We start from the raw sequence: 24,702 nt of genomic DNA on the forward strand, positions 1-24,702 counted from the left end.
ACTGGCTCAAAGGCCATAGGGATTAGTAAAAGGCTGGCTTTTTCCTGCAGAATGACCTTGAGAGTTGGTGTTTCAGCTCATTGACAATGAATTTATGATGATGATCGCTTTCCTGAGCCTATGTGAGATCTTTCTCTTTGGAAATGCTTGTCTCTTATGTTCCTCCCTGTCATTGTTGTTTCCTAACACAATCTATCACATCAGCTAGAAACTCCCATCAAAGTTCCTTGGAGAGAAGAAAGTTTGATCCTTTGCTGGTCTTAGCAGATGTGCCTGGGTGTGTCTTGTCATCCAATGAATTAGTAACAAAATCACAGCTTGACAGCCTGTGTGCACTCCAGGAAGAGTGAGAGAAAAAAATGCAGAATTAAATCAGTACTGCAGGGAAAAAATATCTTCTCACCAGCACAGTTAGATTCTGGGATTTATATTCTCTAAGCAAATATAATTTCCTTTGTATTCTTCATGAAAAGACGCAGAATTGTTTCAAACATGTATGTGCGTTTTAACTGCATTGAAAAATTTTCAAGTCAATATTTTGTCCTTTTCCCTTTTTTGACTTTGTTCCACAGTATTTCATCGAAGTTCTGCAACCATCAGCACCAGTCTGGGATATATGTATTTTATGCTGAGAATGATGATACAGTTGTAACAAAAAAATTCACTCTGTATGTGAGAAGTAAGTAACAAAACTATTGCTGAAGATTTGGCAAAGTCTGGGATTTTCTCACTGGTATAAATTGAGCTATTATAGGGTGGTTTTTTTGGCATTCCCTATTATTCCCTATTTCATTTACAAAGATTTATTGCTTAAAATGGAGGATCAAAAGGCAAAAACATGATTTTCTTCACACTGCATCACACTGCTGAAATCCAGGCACTGGGTCAGAGAAAGACACTGGATGCTTGTGGGTTGTATTTCTTGTGTCAGTTAGGGATGAGGAACAAAGAAAGGAGGAGAAAGTTGGTTTGTTTAGGTTTTTTTTTTTTTTTTTTGTTCTTTTTAGTCTACCATAAACAGAATATGAGGAATCGGTTGCATATTGAGAAAAATTAATGCTTCTTAAGAAAATTACAAGCCTAGGAACTTGCTAAAATACAGTAACTCTATCTCTAAAAAGCTGGAACTTATGTGGCTGCTGCAGAAACCACATGAGATACACAGTTGGGAGGAAACCCTTATCCCCATTAGGAATTAGATTTCTATGCCATTTTTTTCTCTAATGGCATTTATGAGTTAATGTAGTTAGTGTGGAGTTCCTCTGGTGTATAAATTGTATGTTTGGGCTGCAGTGCCTCATACACCCCTGCCCACAATTCACACACATGCACAGTCCTGACCAATGGTCTCAGTCATCTCAGTTGTGCCACATGACTGCATCATCTCTCCCTTGCTCCTTGGGGGCTTTATTTGTGATATATAATTTATACAAGGGTCTTCTGTGCACACTTTGTATGAGCTGGACACCCAGAACCTCAGTGCCAGCGCAGTCCTAGGGCCAGCTGCTTAGACTGAGTGAGAAAAGCAGAAGTCAAAACTTCTAATTTTGGCTCTGCCATTGTTTTGGTCTGGCTGTGCCTATACAGAGAAGTGGCTGCTCCCCTTGCCTTGCCACACTGCCATCCACAAAACCAAGGAAGGAGGAGGACTGTGAGTTACACCCAGCTCTCACTGTGACATGCAGTTTTTATTTTGGAAACAGAAGCAGACCTTGGTCTCAGCAGATATGACATTGCCACACAAGTGTACAGGGTTTTGTCGCTTGAAGTGCTGACAGGAATTGTCTTACAGAATCATGGAATTGTTTAGGTTGAAAAAGATCTTTTGAGAACATAGATTCCAACCATTAACCCAGCACTCCCAAGTATACCACTGAGCCATGTCCTTAAGCCTTGTGTTGTCTTATCGCAGGAAAGCCTGAAATAAGGATGCAGCTGTTGTTCAAGAAGATCTCCTGTGTTGCTGAAGGTTACCCTGCCTCATCCTGGGTTTGGAGGAACTGTCTTGAACTCAACTCATCCAAGTAAACAACTTTCTTTCTTTTTATTCCTTGCAAAGACTATCTGAGCTATTCTTGATTAAATGAAGACCAGCCTGTAACAAACTAAATGTCAAATGCACACTTCACTGTGCATTTAACTGGTTCCCCTACTCCAGGGGAACCAAATCACCAAAATCAGGAGAGGTTTTCCCTTTTTTTATTGCCATCAAATGAAGTCTATAAAGATGTGTGTCTTGGGCTCTTTGCAACAAAATAGATCCCACTGGGTTTATATCAACAGTTAAGGGGTAACAAAGTCCAATCTAAGTTTTTCTCTTAGCCTATCAAAGTTATAGGGATTCAGGGAATGCATTGGTTAATACAGGCTTGATTAATTGGTTAAGCTTTGGTTAAAAGAACTGCTATGGTGACCTGTTACCAAAACCACTAAAGTCAGTGAGAGTGTTTCCAGTTAAGTTAGTGAGAGTATTTACAGTAAAGTTAGTAAGAGTGTCTCCATTTCCTCTATTTATTTAGGGGAACGAGTCAGACTCTAAAATTTAAAAAAATGCTGAAACAGCTTTGACCTGATTGGTGAACTCTGCAATTTTTATCTTAGATATGCCAAGAAACTAATAATCCCATGGTGCAGAAGAATACTAAATCAAATTTTCCTTTGTAAGATTGTGGATAAACTCTAAAGTATTTATTTTAGCTAGACATAAAAAAATACATAGACAATTTTCTTATCCATATCTCTTAAAAGTCTTCCTTATATCAATCTGTGTAGAAATGCAAGAGGAAAAAAAACATGCAGAGAGTGGGTTTTAAATACTCCTTAAATCATCTTTCTGTGAAGAAAGTGCTGTGACATATCTTTTCTGAGGAACTTCCAAATGTAGAAGCTAGTGCTATGAGTAGAGCTGAATAAATTTATTCCTTATCTCCTAATTTATTTATGTGGAGAGTAAATTAGACAGTAAGTTGATGAATGATAGAAAAGCTAGAAGACAAAATTATCTATGTGGACCACCTTTCCCTTGAGTGTCAAGCTCCCTCTTTCTACATATCAGGCCTTAAATAAGTCATTAATGCTGTCTCTCTGAGTGGATGGAGGCTCTCCATCATGAGTGAGAGAAACTTCATGGGTGAAGTGACTTGCCTTCAGGGAAAGGAGGTGGAACTTCTACTCTGGGTTCATACTGCATTTATAGTATTAGCATGGCTCCTTTGCAGCTGCTTAGTGGTTTAAATGTTTTGAGGCAAATATGAAACCAGTGGGAAAAGATGAGGTGCGGGGGGTGGTGTCCGTTGCGAAATCGATGGAGGTTCCAGAGTTCAGGGAGTGCAAGTACCCTGCCAAGGCAGTGGTGGAGAGTGGCAGTGAGCCCAGTGTAGGAGGTAGCTCAGCCCCTGCTAACCCTGCCATGTCCATCACCAGAAATGAGACTGGTCAGTGACCAGAGGTCTCACTCTGTCGCTGACAAAACACAAACCCCTTCCCTTCCTCACTTCCAACACACACATAAGACATGTTTTGGAACTTCCCATCTTCTCCCCTGGCAAATGTCACTAAAAAAAGCTAAAAATCTAAACTGGTCTGCTTCCTTTTTCAGCTGCACAGAGGAAATCACAGAGGGGATTCAGAACTTCTTGCCAGAGAGGAGATCCCTGGGGTCATGGATTTCAAGCAGTACTTTATATGTACAGGACACAGCAACAACCTTCTCAGTGGAGTGCTGTGCAAACAATTCAGCTGGCTCAGCCTGTGAAAAGGGTTTCATTAACCTGTCAGGTACCACAAGCCAGTGTTTTAGCACGGGTTTTCTCAACTATAGCTGGCATGGTAGAACATATAATACTTTTTATTTGGCTAAATGGCTGACTGTGCAATGGCCTTGCAGGTAAAACACAAGCTCTGTATGTACACAGCATCAGAAATGGTGGGTGAATGGGAGACACAATTGTCTTTTCTCTAGGCCCAAAGCAGAGGCCTCCCTCATTAAAACAAACAGAAAAAAATAGGAAGTGCAGGAGCCATGGCAGTGTTTGAGGCTGATTTCTTATTTTACTTTAGTGATCCCTACATGAAATCTGGAAGAATCATCTTTGGCAAGAGCTAAAGGCTCTTTGGTAGCTGGTGGCATGTGCTATCCCTTGCTGCTTTCCTGTAGGTCCCTGTGGTGCTGCCAGAAATGCCCATGGGAGCTCTCCTCACCCCATGGAGGTCACTGCACACCCAAGCAAGATCATGGCTGAGCCAACAGACCCACTGAGGGGTCAATCCCTGTCTGGAAAGCAGGAATTCTGGGACAGAGACCTTCTAAAACTGCTGTAGGCAGGTGACAGAAGGTTGAGTCCTGGTTAGGTAGTCTCTCTTCTTGTCAAGGGAATCACAGATTATTTCCCCATTGAACCAGAAAGTCAGTATGATTATTTGCACTTTGTACTTGCAACACTATATCTATTCCATGGAGAAAAATATTTCAGTAAGAGGGAGCATGCTGTTGCAGTAGGAGTTGTTTTGAAGCACCCAGGTATTTGCAGTACAGGGATTTCCTTTGTCATGATGAACAAGCAGTTTGGTGCTTTTGACTACAGTGGACAGAAGCTGTGACCACTGTCAGAGTTTGAGCATTCATGCTGGAATTAGAATAGAAAGTAATCATAATACTTATGGTTAAGAAACAAGCAAAATATGAGGGTAGGTCTCATGTTTGCATGCTCATCTACCAATCAACACCTTATTCCTGTTTATGCTCACTAAGTTCAATCCAAGAATCACAGCAGCACCTCCATGCATTCCAGTATATTAATGGATTTAGCTTTTTTTCCTTTTTTTTTTTTAATGAAAATAGATGTCAGAATTACCTAGAACTTAATGCCCACTGCCCATCTTGCTTTGCATATGGCTGCATCTCAATCCCCATGCAGAGCAGGCTCAGGTGTGAGAGGGCTGCAGACTGCCAGAACTGACCGTGGGCTCTCCTTGCATTTTCAGCTGTACACACACTCTGTTTCAGTGGGTAGTAACATGTGTCTTTTAAAGTTGCAGGAGCTGTTTCTTCACCCCTGGACAATGCTGCATCCTATGCCTCCATTGGATTTCTTCTCCTCTTGATTGCTTTTTTGATTATATTCATTTTTCTTAAATACAAAAAGGTAAAAGCAAACATAAATACCTGAAAATCCTTCTTTTGCTCCTACCAGACTGTTTATTCTCTAAGACTTATTTCATTGTGTGTTTTTTTCCTTCCAAAGCAATTCAAATATGAAAGCCACTGGCAAATGATACAGATGATAGGGCCATCAGATAATGAATACATCTACATCGACTTCAGAGAATTTGAATATGATATAAAATGGGAATTTCCCAGGGAAAATCTGGAATTTGGTGAGCAATCCATAAGGTAAATCTCAATACTGGAGCAGTAGTCTGTGCTGTACCAGCAGCAAATAATATTGGCATTTTGTGTCTTGTAGGACAGGTCCTTGGTTCTGGGGCCTTTGGGAAAGTAGTGACTGCAACAGCTTATGGAATTAACAATGCAGGAGATTCAGTCCAGGTCGCAGTCAAAATGCTAAAAGGTATGATCAACCCTGGTGCCTTCCACAAGCAGTGATGTGTTCTAGTATCTCCAAAGCAGAAGAGGCATTAGAAATCCCCCTTATAGAGAAAACTTTCAGCAGTTACATCTCACTAATGCTTATCTTCAAAATCCTTTCAAAGTGCTTTCAAAACCTTGTTTCAGTTTGGAAAGGCAATGCTGAAGTGTCTTCATCCCACAGCATGTTGCATTTTGCCCTACGCACTACAGAAGGTCTGTGTTGTGTGGGGAAGTATGGAGCCTCTAAAGAGGAGAAATGCAAATTCCCAGTGCAGATTAGCCTGCTGGTTATATTGGTGACTATGACCCTTGGTGTAAGGCCCCTTTTTCTTGCAGTGCTGCCTAGCTGTGCCAAACCCTTTGCCTGCTGTGTCTGAGCTAGCTTGTTTCCAAAACTTCCAACACAATTTCCTACAGCCTTTTTTCTTCATGATGACACAAACCAGTTTCTTTCCATCCCTCCTTATGAATAAGGATACTAAACCTCAAATACTCCTTTCTGCTATGGTCTGGACTCCTCACAAAAGCAGAGGCCAGGAGCAAGCCTCCCTGGAAGAAAGCAGAGGAGGGCTGCCTCACTGTGTCCCTACTAATCACAGCCCCGTTCACAGAATGTTGGAGTATTTTACACTGGAAAAGATCTCTAGGATCACTGAGCCCATCTGTTAACCATCACTGTCAAGTCCACCACTACACCGAGTCCCCCAGTGACACGTCTTTTAAATGCATTCAGGGACGGTGACTCAACCACTTCCCTGGGCAGCCTGTTCTGGTGCTTGACAACCCTTTTGGTGAAGACATTTTTCTGAATATCCAATCTAATCCTCCCCTGGCACAAACTGAAGTGTTTCCCCTCATCCTTTGACTTGTTACTGGGGAAAAGAGACCGGTATCCACCTCACCCACCTTTTGTTATATATTGGAATGAGCTTCACACTGATACCAGCACCCTGCCCACCTGTGTGCCCACACAGCCCTTCCTGCCAGCACTGCCATTCAGGTTTTCATCCCCCATTTCCACATAAGCATCAGTTTTATGCTTCCTTGGCCCACTCCTTTGTCCTTTGTGGAAGCTCAACTTGATCATTTTGGTTCACGTACACAAGTCACTGAAGTCATGAGCACCAAATGCTCACTGACAAACAAGACTAAATCTGTTACTGAAACACAGGGTGGCCCTCTCAGCTGCTGGATTGCAGCTGGTTGTGTGCCATATGGCTGCCATTTTCCTCTCTTAACATTTCTCTGCCACAGGCTTGTCTGCCATTTCTTCTGTGCTTGGAAACACTTTAATATATTGCTGTCATTCCTTGCCAGCCCAAGGATGACAAATGTTGACATTTAATGACTGCTTTCCCAAGCTCTCAAATGATCTGCACTCACACACAAATTTAGTTTCAACCTTTGACTGAATCTTTTTATACTTTGGGAAGGGTTTTTTAGGATGTTCCTGAGTGTACTGTCAGTCCAATGAATTTGAAACGAAGATTTGCATGTGACACAGCATCACAAGTTTTTAAATTTTCATTTCTTTGCCAGAGATTTCCAAATCTGTATTACTGCTTTTACAGAAAAACCTGATGCTTCAGAAAAAGATGCTTTAATGTCTGAGCTGAAAATGATGACTCACATTGGAAGCCATGAAAATATTGTGAACCTACTAGGAGCATGTACCCTGTCAGGTAATTGAAATTGTGGAAAAGAACCAATTAAAACTACCAGAATAATGAGGACTAATTTTGCTGTGCTGTTCTGGCCCAAAATAAGATGAAGATGAACTGAAAGCAAATTTAAGGCCATGCATGTGTACAGAAAAGGGTCATTTCTGATTGTACTGGCAGGAAGTGATACAACAGTCCTTCTGTAGAATAGGATTTCCTGTTATGGTGGTGATGGCACTGGTATGAGCCAGTTTATTAAGTGAAGAGGAAAAACTTATCTGGTGTCAGGGACTTTTGTATACACATGATTTTGTTCACATAGGAAATTATAATTTTATTTTTTAAATTCATGTCGCTCACGAATGAATGGATAAAAATGGCTAAAAGATAGACAGGAAACAAAAGAAACTGAAAAATTACAGGGGTAGGAGGGACACAAAAAAAAAGGAATGAGAGAAGTAAAAAAAGGAAAGAGGGACAACCTTTTAAAGGACCAAATGTAAAAACAAAACTGAAGAGTGAAAAAAATAAGCAAAGGTGGGCCAAGATAAAAGTAGTGAGATAATATCATTGATTAATTAATGTGTGACTCATGTTATCATTGAGGTAATTTGCACAGCTATTCTTGTCCAAAAAACTTCTTCTCTGGCCAGTCCAATGGTGAACAAGAGGAGGTGAAGAAAGGCTAAAGAACAGATCAGCTTGGGGAAATGCCAGGGTTTCACCCAGTGTAGGTCCATATCATGGACTGTAACACCTGACACTGAAAAGCTTGACAGATTTTCCATCATGGTTATTTATTCAGTCAGAAAGACCAAGCAGAACAGTTAACTTTTGTTTCCTCAGTTTGCATCAGTGGCAGTACTGCCAGGCCCAGACATGTGAGGGGTAAGAGGAAAGCAGAGAAATAGTTTGTTCTTAGTAGCTTTAGCTGATTTTAAAATATACAGACTGCCACTGCCTTCTGGAACAGTGGGCAGGATGTGATGGTGCAGGCAGGAGAGCTGCAGGGAAAACCTGCTTAGTCTGGTAGGGTAGGGCAGGAACACTTCCAGCCTTATCCAAGTGCCATTTTCAGCAGTATTTACATGGTTCTCATGACTTTCCCATCCATCCTCTGAGACACTTTACAGTTTTTTTCAGTGTGTCCTACCTTGTTTGACAGTAGCCTTCTCACAGAAATATCCACAGATTCATGGTCAGTCTTTCTGGGCCAGAAGTGGTGGTGGCAGAGTGAGGCTTTGCAGGGTGATGTGTGAGCACTCTGAGCTCCTGCTGGCTGGTCATGGCTTTTATCCAAGCCTGCCTGGGTCAGGACTTGGATGTATTTTTCCTTTCTTGAGAAAGTGTCCTGACCAGTGCTCTACTTAAGACACCTCCCCTTGCAAGGGATATCCCTCATTTATCCCTCATTTATCCCTCATTTTAGTACCCAAAGTACTCTTGGGTTTCAGGTGGTCTTCTTGGGGAAAAATAAAAAGGATCTTTCCAGAGCACGAAGGTTGCACAGATAGATGGAAGGATGTAGGTCAAAGGATACAAATTCACACCACCCAGATAATTAGCAGGAGTCATCTTCTGCTTAAACCCTGCGTAGTTTAGAAAATATGCTGCATCCTTACAGCCTGTACTGTCCTCCCCATTGCCATTGGGATGGGCAAGGATTTTTGTTTCTATAAGAGATTTTCAATACAGTTTGAGAGATGCACCACAAGGACAAAGTTACACAGACTTTCCAAGGGACATTATAGTCAGTAAACAAATTCTCATTATGTGCCTATCAGTACAGCTTATCCACCTGGGAGTGGAAGATGCTTGGGATGTTTTAACACAGATTAATCCTGAGAGAAAATGAAGCAGCATTAGGGCTTTAATAGGGAGGGTGCTATAAATAGCAGCAGGCTATTTACATTTCCAACTATTTCAGGACCAATCTACTTGATATTTGAATACTGTTGCTATGGTGACCTTCTGAACTACTTAAGGAGCAAGAGAGAAAAGTTTCACTGGACACTGACAGATATTTTTAAACAACAAAACTTCAGCTTTTACCACAATATTCATCAGGATCAAAACTCTAGGTAAAGAATTTAGTAACAATTTGATACTTTTAAAAACTGCTATTGCTTTTAATCTGCACTCTCACCTGTGCTGTGTACACTGGTGAAATTATTGAATTCTTGAGAATGTGCCTTCACATACTCTAATAAACAATGCTTTATGAGGAACTGAGATTTGATTCTCCTTATGGAGACTGCAGAAGACAAAAAACCTCTTGTTTCTCTTCCCAGTTTTGAGAAGAGTCATGTCTGTGTACAGGTTTTTAATAGTAGTAACTGTTCATGTTTTTCACTGCAGAAGAGTTTATGTGTAGAAGATTGTGTGATAAATTAGATGTGATAGATTATGTGATACTGTGTGAAACCTTTGAAAATGTATTGATTGCTCCAGAACAGGGACTCACCTGAAGTACAGTGTGAACACAGCTCTGTGCAGAGGGGATGAATTTGAAACCATGCAAAGTCAAAACATAAATGTGACACTGGAATCAAATGGGATTGTGCTGCTTTCTGAGGAAGGTAAGAGATAATTGATTATATTTTCAGGAATGCTGTTTTATTGTATTTTTTATATTATTGATATGACCAGACTAGATTCCATGACAAAAGAGGCCTCTTTCTATCATATGTTTCTCTTCAGTCCAGGCAGGAGTTTTGCTGGAGGAGGATTCAACAACACTGAGATCAGAGTCTTATGTTTCTGCTCATGCATAGCATGAGCATAGTATTTGAATATGAAAATACTCACCTTTATTTTGTATCTGAGTGAAGGATAAAAAAGATGGATGCTCTTTGTGATGTTGCTCTTGGTAGGAGCTTGTGAAAATCCTTTACAACAGTCAGTGGGATTGATCAGAGTGAGGAAGTCCATGGAAAACTCATACTTTTGATTATATTTTACAGATAAAATTAAGGATGCAGGCACACCAGTGGATGAAGAAGAGGATTTTAATGTGCTCACTTTTGAAGACCTTCTTTGCTTCTCTTATCAAGTTGCCAAAGGAATGGAATTTCTTGAGTCCAAATCGGTATGGTGAAGGGTAGCAAATTTTTCAGATAAAAAAGATGCCAAAAATAGGTCAGTTTATAAAAGGCAGGTTGAGGAACAGAGCCACTCAGTGGCAAGCTTGAACTATACCTCCTTCCTGGTTTAACAGCGAAGACTGGGTTGCAGTTTTAGGCAGCATCCTGAGTAAGAAGCAACTGCACGGCACCTTTGTGCCTGCTCTGGCCCTGTCTCTTTGCCACCAGTAGCCAGGGGGTGTCCAGCTTGGCCATTCACCAAACTGCTGAAGTGGAAGGAGGTGGCAGCTCAGAAGGCAGGGAATTGTCCACCACTGGTACCAAATGCTGCTGAGCATTAATCCTTCCTTTCCTTCTAAGTGTATCCACAGAGACCTCGCTGCCCGGAACGTACTTGTGACCCATGGGAAAGTGGTGAAAATCTGTGACTTTGGCCTTGCCAGAGATGTAATGAATGACTCCAACTACATTGTCAGGGGCAATGTAAGTTCATGAGGGCTCTCTGGTTTTCACAGCATTATAAGAATTATAAGGAACTAAGAAAGAAAAGTTTTGATTTTTTTAATTCCTTTTTAGCTTTGTGCATGTCTGTATGGGCAACACAGAAATCTCAGTTTTTCCTGCCCTTGGCAAAAGCAAATTCTTAGATTATAATTAAAATAATCAAGCTGGTTCTGTAAATGAGATGGTATCCATGCTCTTTTTAAAGCATCCATTGATGGAAGCACTGGGAATTTTTTACTGTTGTGGGTAATAACAGTGTAGGACAACAGCATATGTGTGGGGGTGTGCCAGGTCCTCTGGCTTTATGAAGAAGCACAGTGTGGACATCTCCATCTGGGCCACTCTATGCTTCCAGTCAGAGGAAGGAAGGTGGCTTTTCAGGACTGAGCTCACCTCTTCCTTAAATAGTCATCTAAAATGGATGAGAGGAACTGGCTCTTTAGGAGTGTCCATTTCTCTCTGCAATGGGAATGCCCAGGGATTGCTGACAGAGACACAGCCTTGCACACAGCAAACACGAATCGGTCATGCTGGCAGTGAGAAGTACAGTCACCCAGAAAGCCTGTGTCACAGCCTGTGTCACAGCCTGTGTCACAGCATGACCTGGCCTCCATCCCCCTGTCTGCACAGGCTCGGCTGCCAGTCAAATGGATGGCCCCTGAAAGCTTGTTCGAGAGGACATACACCATGAAGAGTGATGTCTGGTCCTATGGAATACTGCTGTGGGAAATATTCTCCCTGGGTATGTCTTACAGGGGGACAAAAGAGCAGTGCTTGGTTTTGGCAGCTTCTGAATTGACACGTTCTCTGATAATTTCCACAGGTGTAAATCCTTACCCCGGCATTCAGGTTGACACAAATTTCTACAAATTAATACAAAGTGGATTTAAAATGGACCAACCGTATTATGCTACAAAAGATGTGTAAGTGTATTTCCAAGTGATGCACAGCATGAGAATTTATACTTACTAGGTCACTGTTTGAATGACCTTTTATTTATTGTACACTATCTCTCACCCAGAATTAGTTGCAAAATGTGAGATCTTCCTCTAAATCTAACGAAGTCTGCCTGATCCTGCAGGTTTTGTTCTAAAGCAGAAGTGATCAACGCTGTAGGTTATGTGTATTTGACAGGTCTAATTCATTATATTTATTTAGTTGTGCCTTCTTTCCCCAGGGAACTTATTCTCATATTTTCTCAGACCACAGATTTTTTTCCCTTTTTTTCTTCTTTTGCTTTTCTCTTTTTTCTTTTCTTTCATTTTATTTTTTCCCCCAAAAGCTATGTTTTCCATATTGACTAAATTTTTGGTGGGTTCTTTCCTAGACTTTATTATTTAATCAAGGTTCACCAGGTTTATTTCAGTTCCAGGTGGCTAGGGATCCTCTTAGATAAAAGCCCTGCTAAGGAAGAGTTGGGGAAAGCCATTTCTTTGCTCTCATCACATAATTTTCAGCCTGTGCCTCTGTGCATGGGTGGACTCTGCCTAGAGGTGGGCCCCAGGGAACAAGAGAAGAGAAGGTGACAGAGAATTATGAGGTCTGAAACATGGAGGAAAGGAAAGGACTTTGAGTTGGCCGAGCTCTTCTGGCAGATGTTTCACAGATGCTCTAGGGACAGAGTGCCTTGCTATGACGCTGCACTGTTCTTATCCTCACCACATAAAGGCTGTAATGGCATTAAAAGTACAGGGGAATCTGACAGATTAACCCATGAAAGATTGCTGTGGAGAGTTTAAATATCAGGGAGCCTATTGTTCCAGTAACTTTGCAAGGGACTTTAGAAGTCAGGCACAACAATGATGCCTGATGAAGCTGCAATATTTCTAAGGTGGTGTTTAAACTTCAGAAAGATTTTTTTATGTCAAATTACATTAAAATACTTGCTGTGAGAAGTTTACTTAAGACTACATAGTCCACAAGGAACAGGTTTAGTTTCTATGAAAGACAGGCATTGTCTTCCTAACATTTTCTCTATGGAAGCTGGAAAACAAACATCATGCTATTATGTGTCATACCACAATGAAGATTTTACTAAGGACTCTGATTAAGTCACTGTAAAATCATTTCACCTTTTATCCTTATCTTTCTGCTTCTTTTCCACTGATTCAACACTGTAATTCTGGCCTCTTTCTATAAAATCATTCTGATCCCCGTGATTCCCCATTCAAGTCCTGCAATTCCACACAGTCACTTACAGAGAGCCCAAGGACTAACAAGTTTTCTGTGCCATCTTTCCTTCTGCAGCTATTGCATGATGCAGTCCTGTTGGGCTCTTGACTCCAGGAAAAGACCCTCTTTTTCTCACCTGGTTTCCTCTCTGGCCTGTCAGCTGGCTGAGGCAGAAGGAGCAGTAAGTAAACACAGTGAGAGGAACGTGTGAACAATGTCTGGGTTTGGGTTTGGGTTTTTGTGGGGTTTATATGTAGCTCCACAGATGACCATGAGATGAGGGATAGCCTCCTGCTTTCTATTGAAGTACACAACTCTATTATGGATACATTGCCCATGGATCCATTTAAGTTGGGGCATGTTTTTCTGCCATCAGAAAGAATCCTGACCTTCCTGATGAGGATTTTCTTCCTCCCACTGGGACTCTGGAAAGCTGAAGTCTCTCAGCCTGTGCTGAGGGAATGGGCTGCCCTCACACAGCAGCCAGTGCAGTCAGGTTTGGTGATGCTGCTGGCTGCCATGGGAGGGGAGCTGAGCCTGCACCAGGGGCCAGGGGGTGTCATGAGGGATCACCATGCCATGTCCTCACAGACACAGACAGCATGCTGCATGTCATTCCCAGAGGTCAAAATAATAAAGATGATCTGAGGAAGTCCTGTTCTGTCCATACCAGATGTTTATCTCCTCTTCAGGGAGGATAAACAATTCCTTTCCAAATTACCAATTGCTACTTGGGTATCCACTCTGGACTAAACACACTATTTCTCAGTGCCTGCTTCATGGGGAGGAGAGCACTTTTCCAAATACAATAAATAATAACAGAAGATATCTTTTACTTCTTCTTCCCAATTCTAGATTTACCATAATACAAAGAAAAACTTTGCTACACACCATTCCAGCATCAAAACTAAACCTCGTGTAAACAGAGATGAGGAATCTTTGCTGTCCCCCGTTGTGCTCCAGCATGAAGACCCTCAGGTTGAAAAATAATCTGAGTTGTGGATTTGGTCTCAGTATTGTCATAAACTCTGTGTAGGATAAGTGTTTTTTATCAGGTCTAGGAAAAGAAATTGTCACCAACTGCTGCACTGTTTGTGTTTCTTGTGAGGCAGTCAGTATTTATGTGACTTTTTGAGAAGAAGGTGTAATTCATTTGTTGGAATTCAGCAAACACATCTATAGCAAGACAGCTTTTTTTGCTGCCTCTCTCCAACTGAATGTCTCTTTTCCTGGTGCTGTGTAAATAGTGCCCAATCAACATAATGAATTATACTGTTCTTGCCACATTGCAACCAAATATGAGAGAATCCACAGTAATTTCAGTCAATGTTTGCAAGCATTGACTATGCAGCTAAAGAGAGCTGCTGTGATTTCCAGAAGTGCTATTCACATCTTCATCTCCAGATGTCAGGGAGTGCTGGGAAAAAAACCCATTGTAGTCACCAATTTTAGATGTCCAAATTTTACAGTTCCATCAGTCTTGTTTTACAAGGAGCTCTTAATTTGATTGAGTGTAACTGTCTTACCCTGGACATCTCAGTGGTTGTGAAGTGTGGTTGGTGGGTGTTCAGGTGAGTTCATTTTATCAATATTTAGTTACTCATATGGCCTCTACTCAGCCAGGCTACATTCTGCAACTGCTGATGAGAGATAGGCACTCACAGGAGGCATTCCTTTCCACCTTAAATAAGCATCTAAAATAACCAAGAGGAGTGATATTTGGAGATAACCTTCTACCTCCCTGGTCTGGAAAATCCAGGTGGCAGTCTCCAGCTGGAAGTCTCACTTCAGCTGAGTTACAGCTAATTCCATTCATAGGGCTTTGTGTGTTTCAACAGCAAATAAAGAAAAAAATGTTTAATTTTGAAGAAATTACGTTCTGTAATTTAGGAGAGTACTATCATCTCTCCAAATCCACAGAATTCAGCCTGGGTATATGAACACTGCTGCACTAAAATGAAGCTATGCCTCTTTAACTTTCTCACAGACTCCCAGGACAATACCCAGAGGCTTGATGTGTTTTCAGTATACTTAAAAAGACAGCTATTTTCACTATGAGATTTAGGAATTTCTAAAAGCAACTTTCATCATGACTAATAGGATACATTTGCCTACATCACAGTGGATCAAGATGAGAATATATTGGTTAATAGTTTTTTTCTCTTTTACATTTTACAAGGTGCTAAGTTCAGTTAGGATTGTTCAGAGGCAGATCTTATAAAATAATAACTATTCATAGATTATGCTATCACAGAAATTGAGGTGCTCTTTACTAACACTGTCTGAAAATAATGTTGTAATACAGTGATTATGATTTGTATATTTTTGTTAATGTTATTAATAATTATCAATGAATCATCAATTTTTAAATCAGATACAAACTGCTGAAGAGCAATCTAGAGATATTCAGACAGAAATAAATTTTAACATTGCATTCTCTGCAAAATGTATATCATTTTTAACATACCCATAACTGTTTGAAGGTGTTCATCTGCAAGATATCACTGTCCAGCACTGTTAGCCCACAGCCTGCAGTGGCTGGACAGTGGGAGTTAAGCATCTTGTGAAGACAGGAGTTTTCAACCTTCAAATTTAAAGGAACCTAATGCTGAACTGGTCACTTCCAAGCCTGGCTGGCCCTGGAAACTAAGCCGATGTGAACTTGGCTCAAAGAGGAGCAGATGGGAATCCCACGTACTTAAAAACAAGCCCGTGAATTGTGTCACATGCTTATCCACAAGACTTGAAAAGAACTGGACATAGCTCATCTGGCCCCATCATCACTACTGAGCTGAGACTTGGGGATATAAAGGCAAATAGAGAACCTTGGAGCAAGTACAACTTCTCGTGATTCACACATGAAAAGCAGCTCGGGCAACACAGCACTCCATGAGGAAGAGCAATCAGGAGAATAACCCTCCTGTACAGGCTGAACGTGTGGGAAGTTGTGCATCTGCTTCTACATGCAGAAGAGTTGGATGGAACAAAGCTACAGGAGGTACTGAGTGAAAAATAATTTCTTTTAGGACATTTTCTTTCCAGGATGCTTCCCAAATGACTTAGCAAAATGGTGGTCCAGTATGAGGTTTGTGCAGAGCCACAGACAGTGCTGGATAGGGATCAGTTTTGTGATCTTTGAAGGGAAATGCCCACATTTCTCTCATAGGATCCAGACCCCTAATCTATGCCTCCAGAAGCACGTTGTCAGGAGAAAGTGATGAGTTGCCCCCTGTAGTGAATGGAGAGAGTTAAGCTTGTCTGAAGACCTCCAGCAGAGATGCCTTTAGTCTAAGGTGGATGCCTTAAGTTAGGCACAGACTGACAAAGATCCAGTAATCATTAATCCGGGAAGAAGAGCAATAGAAGGGTTGAGGTCAATTAAAAGCGCTGAAGGACATTTGAGCTCTCCCTCGCAACAGAAACAGAAATAAGAAGAAAGATAATTTGACAGCCCAAGCCGAAAAGACAGGACGGCGCCGGGGAATCTGCCCGAATTTTCTTTCCCCTCCGCCTGCAAGGGCTCGCCTCGGAGCCGGCAGCCGTGTCCAGGGAGCTCGGAGGGGACAGCCGTGTCCCGGGGAGCTCGGAGGGGACAGCCGTGTCCGGGGAGCTCGGAGGGGACAGCCGTGTCCGGGGAGCTCGGAGGGGACAGCCGTGTCCAGGGAGCTCGGAGGGGACAGCCGTGTCCGGGGAGCTCGGACAGCCGTGTCCCGGGGAGCTCGGACAGACAGCCGTGTCCGGGGAGCTCGGAGCGGACAGCCGTGTCCCGGGGAGCTCGGAGGGGACAGCCGTGTCCGGGGAGCTCGGACAGCCGTGTCCCGGGGAGCTCGGAGCGGACAGCCGTGTCCCGGGGAGCTCGGAGGGGACAGCCGTGTCCGGGGAGCTCGGACAGCCGTGTCCCGGGGAGCTCGGAGGGGACAGCCGTGTCCGGGGAGCTCGGGCAGCCGTGTCCGGGGAGCTCGGAGCTCTCCCGCGGGATGCCCGGGCACAGGCGGCCCCGTTCCCGCCGCAGCCGGCACTAGGTGGAGCTCCGCGACCGCGGACAGCCCGAGGGACGCCGGACGGGGGACAGGGAGCAGGGCTGGCGCTAGGCACAGGGAGCCGGGCCAGCCGCCGTGTCTGGTCCAGAGCTACAGGAGACCCGGGAGTAGGGATGGGCGTGAGGGTGTCGGTCAAAAGGACTCCACAGCCAAAACCTCGTAGCACCGATGGGATAAACCCAGTACCAGCACAAACCGCTCTGCCCCCCCCACCCCCCTCAGAGCGTTTTCCCAAACAACCATGTCCTGCTGCTTTACCAAAAATGTAAGAGACCCTACTCTGTCCCTATAGAAAAACTGGAGGTACTTCTCCAACACGTCATGCTTTTGGGTTTGGGATACCTGGGATGGGCTCTGTGGGGTCCCTCTGAGAGAAGTTGGGACTTACCAAGTGTTAAACCCGAAGAGAAGAGCAGGAGTGAGCCTGTCATGCATGCCAGCAGTGGCTTTCACTCCACGTCTTCATGGAGGGCACTGTGAAAGGCAACGAAGAAATCCAAGGTCATAATTGCTCCAGAGCTATTTGCAGACAGGTTTTATTTTAAGAATCAGAACTTCTGCTGGAAATTATTTCAGGGGCAAAAAAATCAAAGTATACTGAAGATGAGTGGGTCCCATGGAGCTGGATGCACCCCTTCTCTCAAACACAGAATCAGATCAAGTGCTCAGTGGCTCAGGGCTCAGACTTCCCGTTCTGCCACGTTCACTCCTGCATCAAAGGCTAATTAATTAGACCATGCAAAGAAAAACACCTTTAAAAAAAAAAAAAAGGCACGCGAATATCCACCCAGATCTGTGGTTGAGAAGGCCTCCAATAGCTTCAGAAAGAGGTAGAACCTGAGCCCAGCTCTTTCTCACCCTTGGTGAGCACCCCAAAACTATGGAATGGCCCTGCAGGAGTCCTTCCAGGCAGGTTGTCTAAAACCTGAGCTAGATTGATCCTTCCTGAAATGCTTTGTAATGAGATAAATAGTGCAACTTCTGGGGATCCTGCCTTATCAGTCACTGACAGATTAAAAATTACGTGTTTAAGGCTGTGCCAGAAAACTGATAGAGTAACACTCCTTGAAGATGTGTGGGTGCCCTGGGGCACAATCTAGTTCAGATCTCAGCTGAGAAGGAATTCTGAAGAGCTGTTTGTGGAGAGAGGTGGAAAAGTCATGGTGCTCCTGTGGTTGCCTCCACAGAGGCACATAAAGACTGGTGTGGGAGCTGGTTTATTTAAACACTGCTTAGCTGGGATGAAAACAGACAGGAGATCCTGACAGTGACCCACTCCTGCTGCCATGGATTGCCTACACCTACTCGTGATCCTTTGCACCAGAGCTAAGCTTTGACACTTAGCTTTGGCTGCCCAGAGAAGCCTCTTTCCAGGCACACTAGGGTTCCTCTCCCTCCTCCCTTGCTCTATGCTTCCACTGGCTGAAGAAAACCCAGAAGTTACTTCTAGTGACAGCCCTCCAGTCCCACCAGTGCCGTGACTGTCCCGTCCACAGAGGAGGCTCGGAGGCTTCAGATCATAAAAAGAAGGAGATGCCTAGCTCAAGTTTCCAAAATACTTCTCTTGGAGAAGTAACTACGTGGGGTTCTCCTTTGGAAAACCTCTTGTGTGTAGGGTTGCCCTGGGTGAGGAGGGGCTGTGAAGCTAAACTGCGGCAGGGCTGGGCTGGTCCCTGGGAGCTGAGTCAAGGAGGAGAGCCTGGGGCAGGGGAGTGTGGGCCACAGCTGGGAAGCTGGCTCTGGGTCTGCCTGCCCCTACCTTCTGCTCCTTTTGGGGCTTCTTTTCAGACCAGAAACAAAATGTAGTGAGATTCCTTTTCCCTCTCAGAAACTAGAATAAAATAACTGTGAGCAAATGTGAGATGGTGGGGAGCAGTCAGGTACCAATTTCTCCTTGGAGCCAGAGGGACCAAGGCTTTGGGTTGGAGGATAAAGGTTTGTCAGGGGAGAAAGATGAGTCTTCTTCTGCCTTCCTACAGCCCCATTGTAAGGAAAGGTCCCACGTGGGAGCCTTGGCCTGCTCCCTGCCAGGCCAAAGAAGAGCTTGGCACTTCTCTGCTTTGGGCTCCTACATTTGCTAGCATGAAATATTATCCACAAGGCACCATGGCCCTTCAGGGATGTGTACAATTATGATCTTGCAAACAGCAAACCATCTACATGGGTCAGCAACACCCTATGCCTCTGCTCACTGAAGGGGTTTGTAGGATTCAGCCATAGAGCTCAAGGCTGAGGGACACAGTGGCATGGGGCAACCAGCCCATAGTGTCTTGCCATGGAAGGGCTTGGAGCAGATGGAATGGTGGAGAAAAACCAGCAAGACTAGCATGTGTTGTGGAGATGGGGACAACACACCCAAGGCGCGTGCATCACCTCCCTGCTAAGGCTTCAGAGCTGGGAAATTAATCAGTGAGGAAAGCAGTGAGGGCATCGGCCTTCAGATTGCCCTTGGGAGAGGGAGATAGCACAGGGGCAGGCACACTGGTGGCAATGTGTGCAAACCATTTTACAGCCCGAATTCGGTGTTTTGCTTGGCACGGGAGACGACACACTGGCGTTAGTGACTCCATCCCACCAGCTGGGCTTGCGGTTTCCCGGGGCCAACCTCTGCCTGGGTCTCCCGTGCCGGCCGTGCCTCGCCGCAAAGCCGGGGGGGCCGTGAGGTTTGGGAGCCCCGCGCTCCCGCTGCATCCCGTGGGAAGATAACAGCGGCCCTGCGTGCTGCGGGGAGCGTCCCTGGGTGGGCGGGGGTGTCCCTGGGGGGCAGAGGTGACAACAGCCGAGCCCTGGGTTTCCCCTCCCGTGAGAGGGAGCGCTCCCGCCCCGCCCGGCCCGGGCCGCGCCGTCGGGGCCGTCCCGCGGTGCGCGCCGCCGCTGACTCACGGCTCCCGTGACCGGAGCGGGCCCGGCCCGGCCAGACGGGACATGCCAGCAGGGCCGGGCACAGCGCTCCGCGGGCAGCCGGGGCGCCCTGGTGCGGCCTTCTTCCTCTGTGACATTTAAAAAAGATAACGAAGTGAGGTAAAGTCAAGTAAAGAAAGTTATTAAGATAAAATCCAGCCAAGGCTATTTCCTTGGTCAGCAGAGGTGTGCCAGCCACTGGATCTGAAAGGGTGGGGGCACCCTCACCTCTCTGGCTGCAGAAGCCTCTGGTGTATCATACGACTTTTTTTCCTTCTTCGCTGTTTACGTTCCTGTTTTCTGCAGGAGAGCAGGGCCATGAGAACTCAGGCCGGGCAGCACCTGTGCAAAGAGGCAGGGCTGGCTACCGGGCCCGTGGCGGTGCCGGTACGGGGCGGCTGTGCCCGACACCAGGCACCAGGTGCCACCTTCCCTCCCCGTCTGCTTTCTTCCCAGCAACGCGAATCTGCTCGGGAGCGAGCGTCGTCCAGCATCTAACCCCCTCCTAGAGGCATGTGCTTAAACAAGACGAGTATCAACCCCACGATAAAAGTATTGGGTTATTCTGCAATGTAATCTACATCAAAGCCTCGGGGGCTGCCGGCTTGAAAAGATCCAAGATGTTTTCTGAGTCCTTATCATGTCTGTGCTTAGAGGGAGTCATAAATTCCACAGGTCGGACTAACTAACACACGATTCCTCCTTCCCTTCTCTCTCCATGGCCGCCAAAGGGCTTTCAAGCGGGCTTTTTTTTTTTTTCTTTACCTTGTAAACAACGCTCCCGGTTCCGTGTCGTTAAGGTGGAGGGAGACAGAGAGATCCCCCACACCCCACCCCGAGATTCTCCAAAATCACAGAAAAAGCAGTTATACCACAAAGCAGGTAGAAATAAAGACAGTGAATCCGCATCCCCACAGAGCTCCCGCCGGGTGGGAGCAGCCTGTGGAGGAGGGATGGCGGGTGCTGCGCAGCGCTCGGCCCTTCCCGGGACTTATGGGGACGTCTCTGACCCGGGACGGGAGTCCTCGGGCTGTGCTGTCCGCCCCATTATCCCCCAGTCCGCGCCAGCCCCGTGGCCGGAGGCGACAATGAGCATCGCCCCGAAGCGCGGTGCCCGCTCCGGTTCCTGCCCCGCCTGCCCGGGGCCCGAGGGTCCCGCAGAGTCGCCCTGCCCTGCCCTGCCCCCGGAGCTTCCCCGCAGCCATGCCCTGCCCTGCCTCCCACGGAAAAATGTCGGAAATTATTTTTTCAGATCAAGATGTAAGGTTGAGGCTGAAGGAGGAGGACGGGGAGCCCAGCGTCTGCCCAGGAGGCAGCCCTGGGTGAAATAGCCCTGCGGGGAGAATATCGAGGTCAGCGTGCGGGGGAAGGGAAAGATATTTCCCTGCGAACGGTGTCCCCTATCAGGCACTTGTCCGCTTGAGAGGCGTTGAGTCGCAGTTTCCCGCTCAGGATCTAACGAAATAAGAAAAAAAAAACCAAAAACAACAAAAAACCCCAACCAACCAACCAAAAAACCACAAAACACAAAAAAACCACAAAAAAACAAACAAACAAACAAACAAAAAAAACCAAAAAAACTGAGGAAGCTAAGAGGGAGAGATCAGGCCTTCACCCAGGCTCCGGAGTGGAGGTCTGGTCCCAGACCAGAGAGATGTGGAGAGCGAGTTTCAAAATACTTCAAAATACCAGGATCTGTACTCCTCTCCCGGATCTGCAGCTCTGGGCCGGAGCTGGCGGGAAAACCCGAGACGAAAGCGGAGAGGGAGCGGGCAGAAAGGAGGGGAGAAAACGGGTGAAACCCGGCCGAGAGATACATCCTCTCCCCAACCTCCTTGAGAAGCCCCGATAGCTGGGTAGGGCCGGAGCGAGGACAAATCCTGTTCCACTCAAAAGGGAGAGAAGCCCGAAGGGCCACCAAGGCGTCTAGGAGTGGATCGGGATCCCTCTTATTTTAAGGCAATAGTGACGCGGGACAGCGTGTCTCCATCCCCAGCAGCTGCCGTGGGTCCCGTCCGGGGAGCAGCTGCGCGGCGGCGGAGGATGCTTGGAAGTATTTATCCGCGGGGGAAGCGGGACTCGTCCCCATCTCCCCGCCGAGCCCGGTTAGGGTACGGCTGGTGGGGCTCGGTCTTCCCAAGTCCTCCCCGTTCTGGGGGGGAACTGGGATCACTGTCAGAAGGGCAGCGTAGCGGAGCAGCGCTCCGGCTGCCATTCCAGGTAGTGGCGGAGCTGCCTCGGAGCCTTATCCTCCTGTCCCTTCACCAGAGCCCCATCCGAGACTCTCATTTGATCCCGCGGCCGACGGCCCCGGCCCTGTCAGCTCGGGCTGGCCTCGGGTCTCACCCCAAAAAGCCACCTGGCTGCCAGGGATTCACTGACGGTGCCTTAGGCACGGAATCGGGATGTTTCGGGGCTGATCAGGGTTGCAGTGCGTTTTATTACAATATGTCCAGAGTTTTGTCGTTTTAATGGCCCCTTTCTCCGTTTATGGCATCATCAAATTCACATCTGCATAGATCGGCTCTGTCGGCGCTTATCGGGAGAGGCGATTACATTGAAGGGACACAGCATTTCCCTTCCAGAGTGACATTTCAGTCTCCTGCTCAGACAGCGCTGGGAGCTCCAAGCCCCGCTCCCCTCTCCTCGTTATCCCGCCGTCGGGGCGGGGGGAAAGTGTCACGGTGGGAATAGGCAACAAAGAGAGAAATTCCCTCCCTAGAAGGCGTCCGGCAGGCATCTCTGCATCCCTGCTGTTGCGTTGCTATTATCGTAGGGTCGCAACCGCGGCCGCCTGCAAACAAGTGACGGTGCGGGCACAGCATTCCCGGCTGTGCGCAGGGTGGGGATACCCCATTCCTCGCATCCAGGACATGCACAGCGACTCCGAGGGGGCCGTCTGTGGCCTCTACCCAAGGAGAGATGCTCCATCCTTTCCTGCTTGGGCGTCCCGGTCTCCCAGGGCCACTGACACTGGATCCCTTGGGACGTTTTAAGACAGGTCGCTGAATTTTACTGGCGTTAAAGCCTGGCTCCGTGTCTGCCCCACGCTCAGTACCAAAGGAACGACAGAATGGGGGGAAGAAGGAGGGGGAGATTTTCAGAGAGTGGGTTCGGGACATCTGCCTTTGCAGAGCTGAAATCCGCCCTCAGCTGCGAGACATCCCGTCTCAGCGACACTCCTCGGAGTGCAGAACAGCCACCCACGTGGAAGGAAAAGCACCCTTGGGACACGACCACGTGGATCTCCGTGTGTAATACCCGGGACAGGAGGGTCCGCGACAGCGCGGGGCCCGTCTGGGCAGCCCCGGTAGGACCGAGCCGCAGCCTCCCCAGGGGACCGGGAAAGCCGGTGAGAACGGCTGAGACGGTGCTGCGCTGCTCCGGCGGAAAGTGCTGGGAAAACGGGGGGACATTCCCGTCCCCATCCATTTTTTCTCGGCGGGTGAAAGGTTTCCTCGCTGTGTCATGGGAAAAGATGCGAATATGCAAACGTCGTCTCGCATTGTCCCCGCTCAGGGTGAAAAGTTAAAGCATAAAAGCGGCGGGGGGAAGTTGAGAGGGGATCGCCTCTTCAAAGGGGACTGGCTGGGCTGGGGGAGACGGCTGCCGCTTGCCTGGGAGCCGCCCTTCCAGAGCCAGCATTTCCAGAGGGTTTCCAAGGAGCTGGGGAGGGAAGAAGTGTGTGCCTGGAGGGACAAGCCGCCGGGCTTCCCGCGGGCCCGGCCGCGCTACATACAGCGAGGGAATCGCCCGGTGAGGTGACGGGCTCCGGGAGGAGGTTGATGGTTCCCTCCTTGAGGAGAACCATCCCCTGCCTCGGTCCCAAGACCTCTCCAGGCGGCGGGATTATCCGGCCTCGCTCCAGCGGTGGGTCTGAGGGCAGAGGGTGTTTTAAACGAAGGCACCCCCAGTCCTCGTCCTTTCCCGGACCTGCTGGGCGCGCCCGACCTCGAAGTTCTGCAGACACACGCGGAGGAAGGAGACAGCGCCCTTGGAGGGGGGAATTTCTCCTCTTACCTCGCCTTCATCGCCCATGACCGAGCGGGAGCGGGAGCGGGTGGGAAGCGTTTTACAAAAAGCAGTAGGCCGTCGCGATGGGGTTTGTTGCTCAGAACAACCACGACAAAATAGCTTTGTGGATTTTTAATCAAAACTCCCTCCTCTTCCGCCCCTTCCCCCCCCCCCCCGCCCACCCCCCAATACCAAAGCACAGAGAAGAGCTGGCTAAAGTGCTGCCTACAGATCGGCCGTGATACACGGCTCCCATATTCCCACCCTCGCCCTTAGATCTCCCTCTCTGTCTTTTGCAAGTCTCTTGATTTCATCCTTTGAACCTGTGATTGGAGGTTAAAGTGCACCAGGTTGCAATGGAAGGAGGAAGCTCTTAAACAATAAAGGCTTGAATATTTAGCTGTGATCAGGTCGCTGCCCTCTCCTTATCTTTTTAAATGCAAATCGTCTTTTAGGGGTAGTAGCTATATACCCAGCGCCTCTCCACGTCACCTGCCTTTGGTGTGTCTGGGCCATTACTAATAGAGCCTTGTAAACAATCGTTAATCATGTAAGGACTGCCGGCCATTGGATTCGGACCGGGAGCGCGGACCGGGAGCGCGGAGCGCAGCGCGGGGCCGCGGCCCCTCCGCCTGCCCCCTCCCCGCCCCGGGCAGCCCGGCCCCAGGCAGCAGCAGGCGCGCCGCGGCCAGAGCCCCGAGCAGCATGCGGAGAGCCGCCGCCGGGGCCCCGCCAGC

At 46.9% G+C, this 24,702-nt stretch overlaps 1 protein-coding gene across 1 annotated transcript in view; it reads left to right on the forward strand.

Annotated features, from left to right (window-relative positions):
* Positions 1-15,444, forward strand: part of FLT3 (fms related receptor tyrosine kinase 3) — a 35,771-nt gene extending 20,327 nt beyond the window's left edge. The window contains exons 12-26 of the mRNA XM_071433830.1: positions 573-679; positions 1,913-2,024; positions 3,599-3,777; positions 5,032-5,144; positions 5,244-5,376; positions 5,466-5,570; positions 7,162-7,272; positions 9,179-9,332; positions 9,703-9,830; positions 10,215-10,339; positions 10,695-10,817; positions 11,469-11,580; positions 11,662-11,761; positions 13,086-13,191; positions 13,866-15,444. Of these exons, the coding sequence (XP_071289931.1) occupies positions 573-679; positions 1,913-2,024; positions 3,599-3,777; positions 5,032-5,144; positions 5,244-5,376; positions 5,466-5,570; positions 7,162-7,272; positions 9,179-9,332; positions 9,703-9,830; positions 10,215-10,339; positions 10,695-10,817; positions 11,469-11,580; positions 11,662-11,761; positions 13,086-13,191; positions 13,866-14,000 (1,843 nt within the window). The 3' untranslated portion in view covers positions 14,001-15,444. The remainder of the gene's footprint in view (positions 1-572; positions 680-1,912; positions 2,025-3,598; positions 3,778-5,031; positions 5,145-5,243; positions 5,377-5,465; positions 5,571-7,161; positions 7,273-9,178; positions 9,333-9,702; positions 9,831-10,214; positions 10,340-10,694; positions 10,818-11,468; positions 11,581-11,661; positions 11,762-13,085; positions 13,192-13,865) is intronic.
* The last annotated feature ends 9,258 nt before the right edge of the window (positions 15,445-24,702 follow it).

The sequence above is a fragment of the Agelaius tricolor genome, unplaced genomic scaffold (assembly GCF_023055355.1).
Source record: "Agelaius tricolor isolate 1412-34295 unplaced genomic scaffold, bAgeTri1.0.p SCAF_9, whole genome shotgun sequence".
NCBI lineage: Eukaryota > Metazoa > Chordata > Aves > Passeriformes > Icteridae > Agelaius > Agelaius tricolor.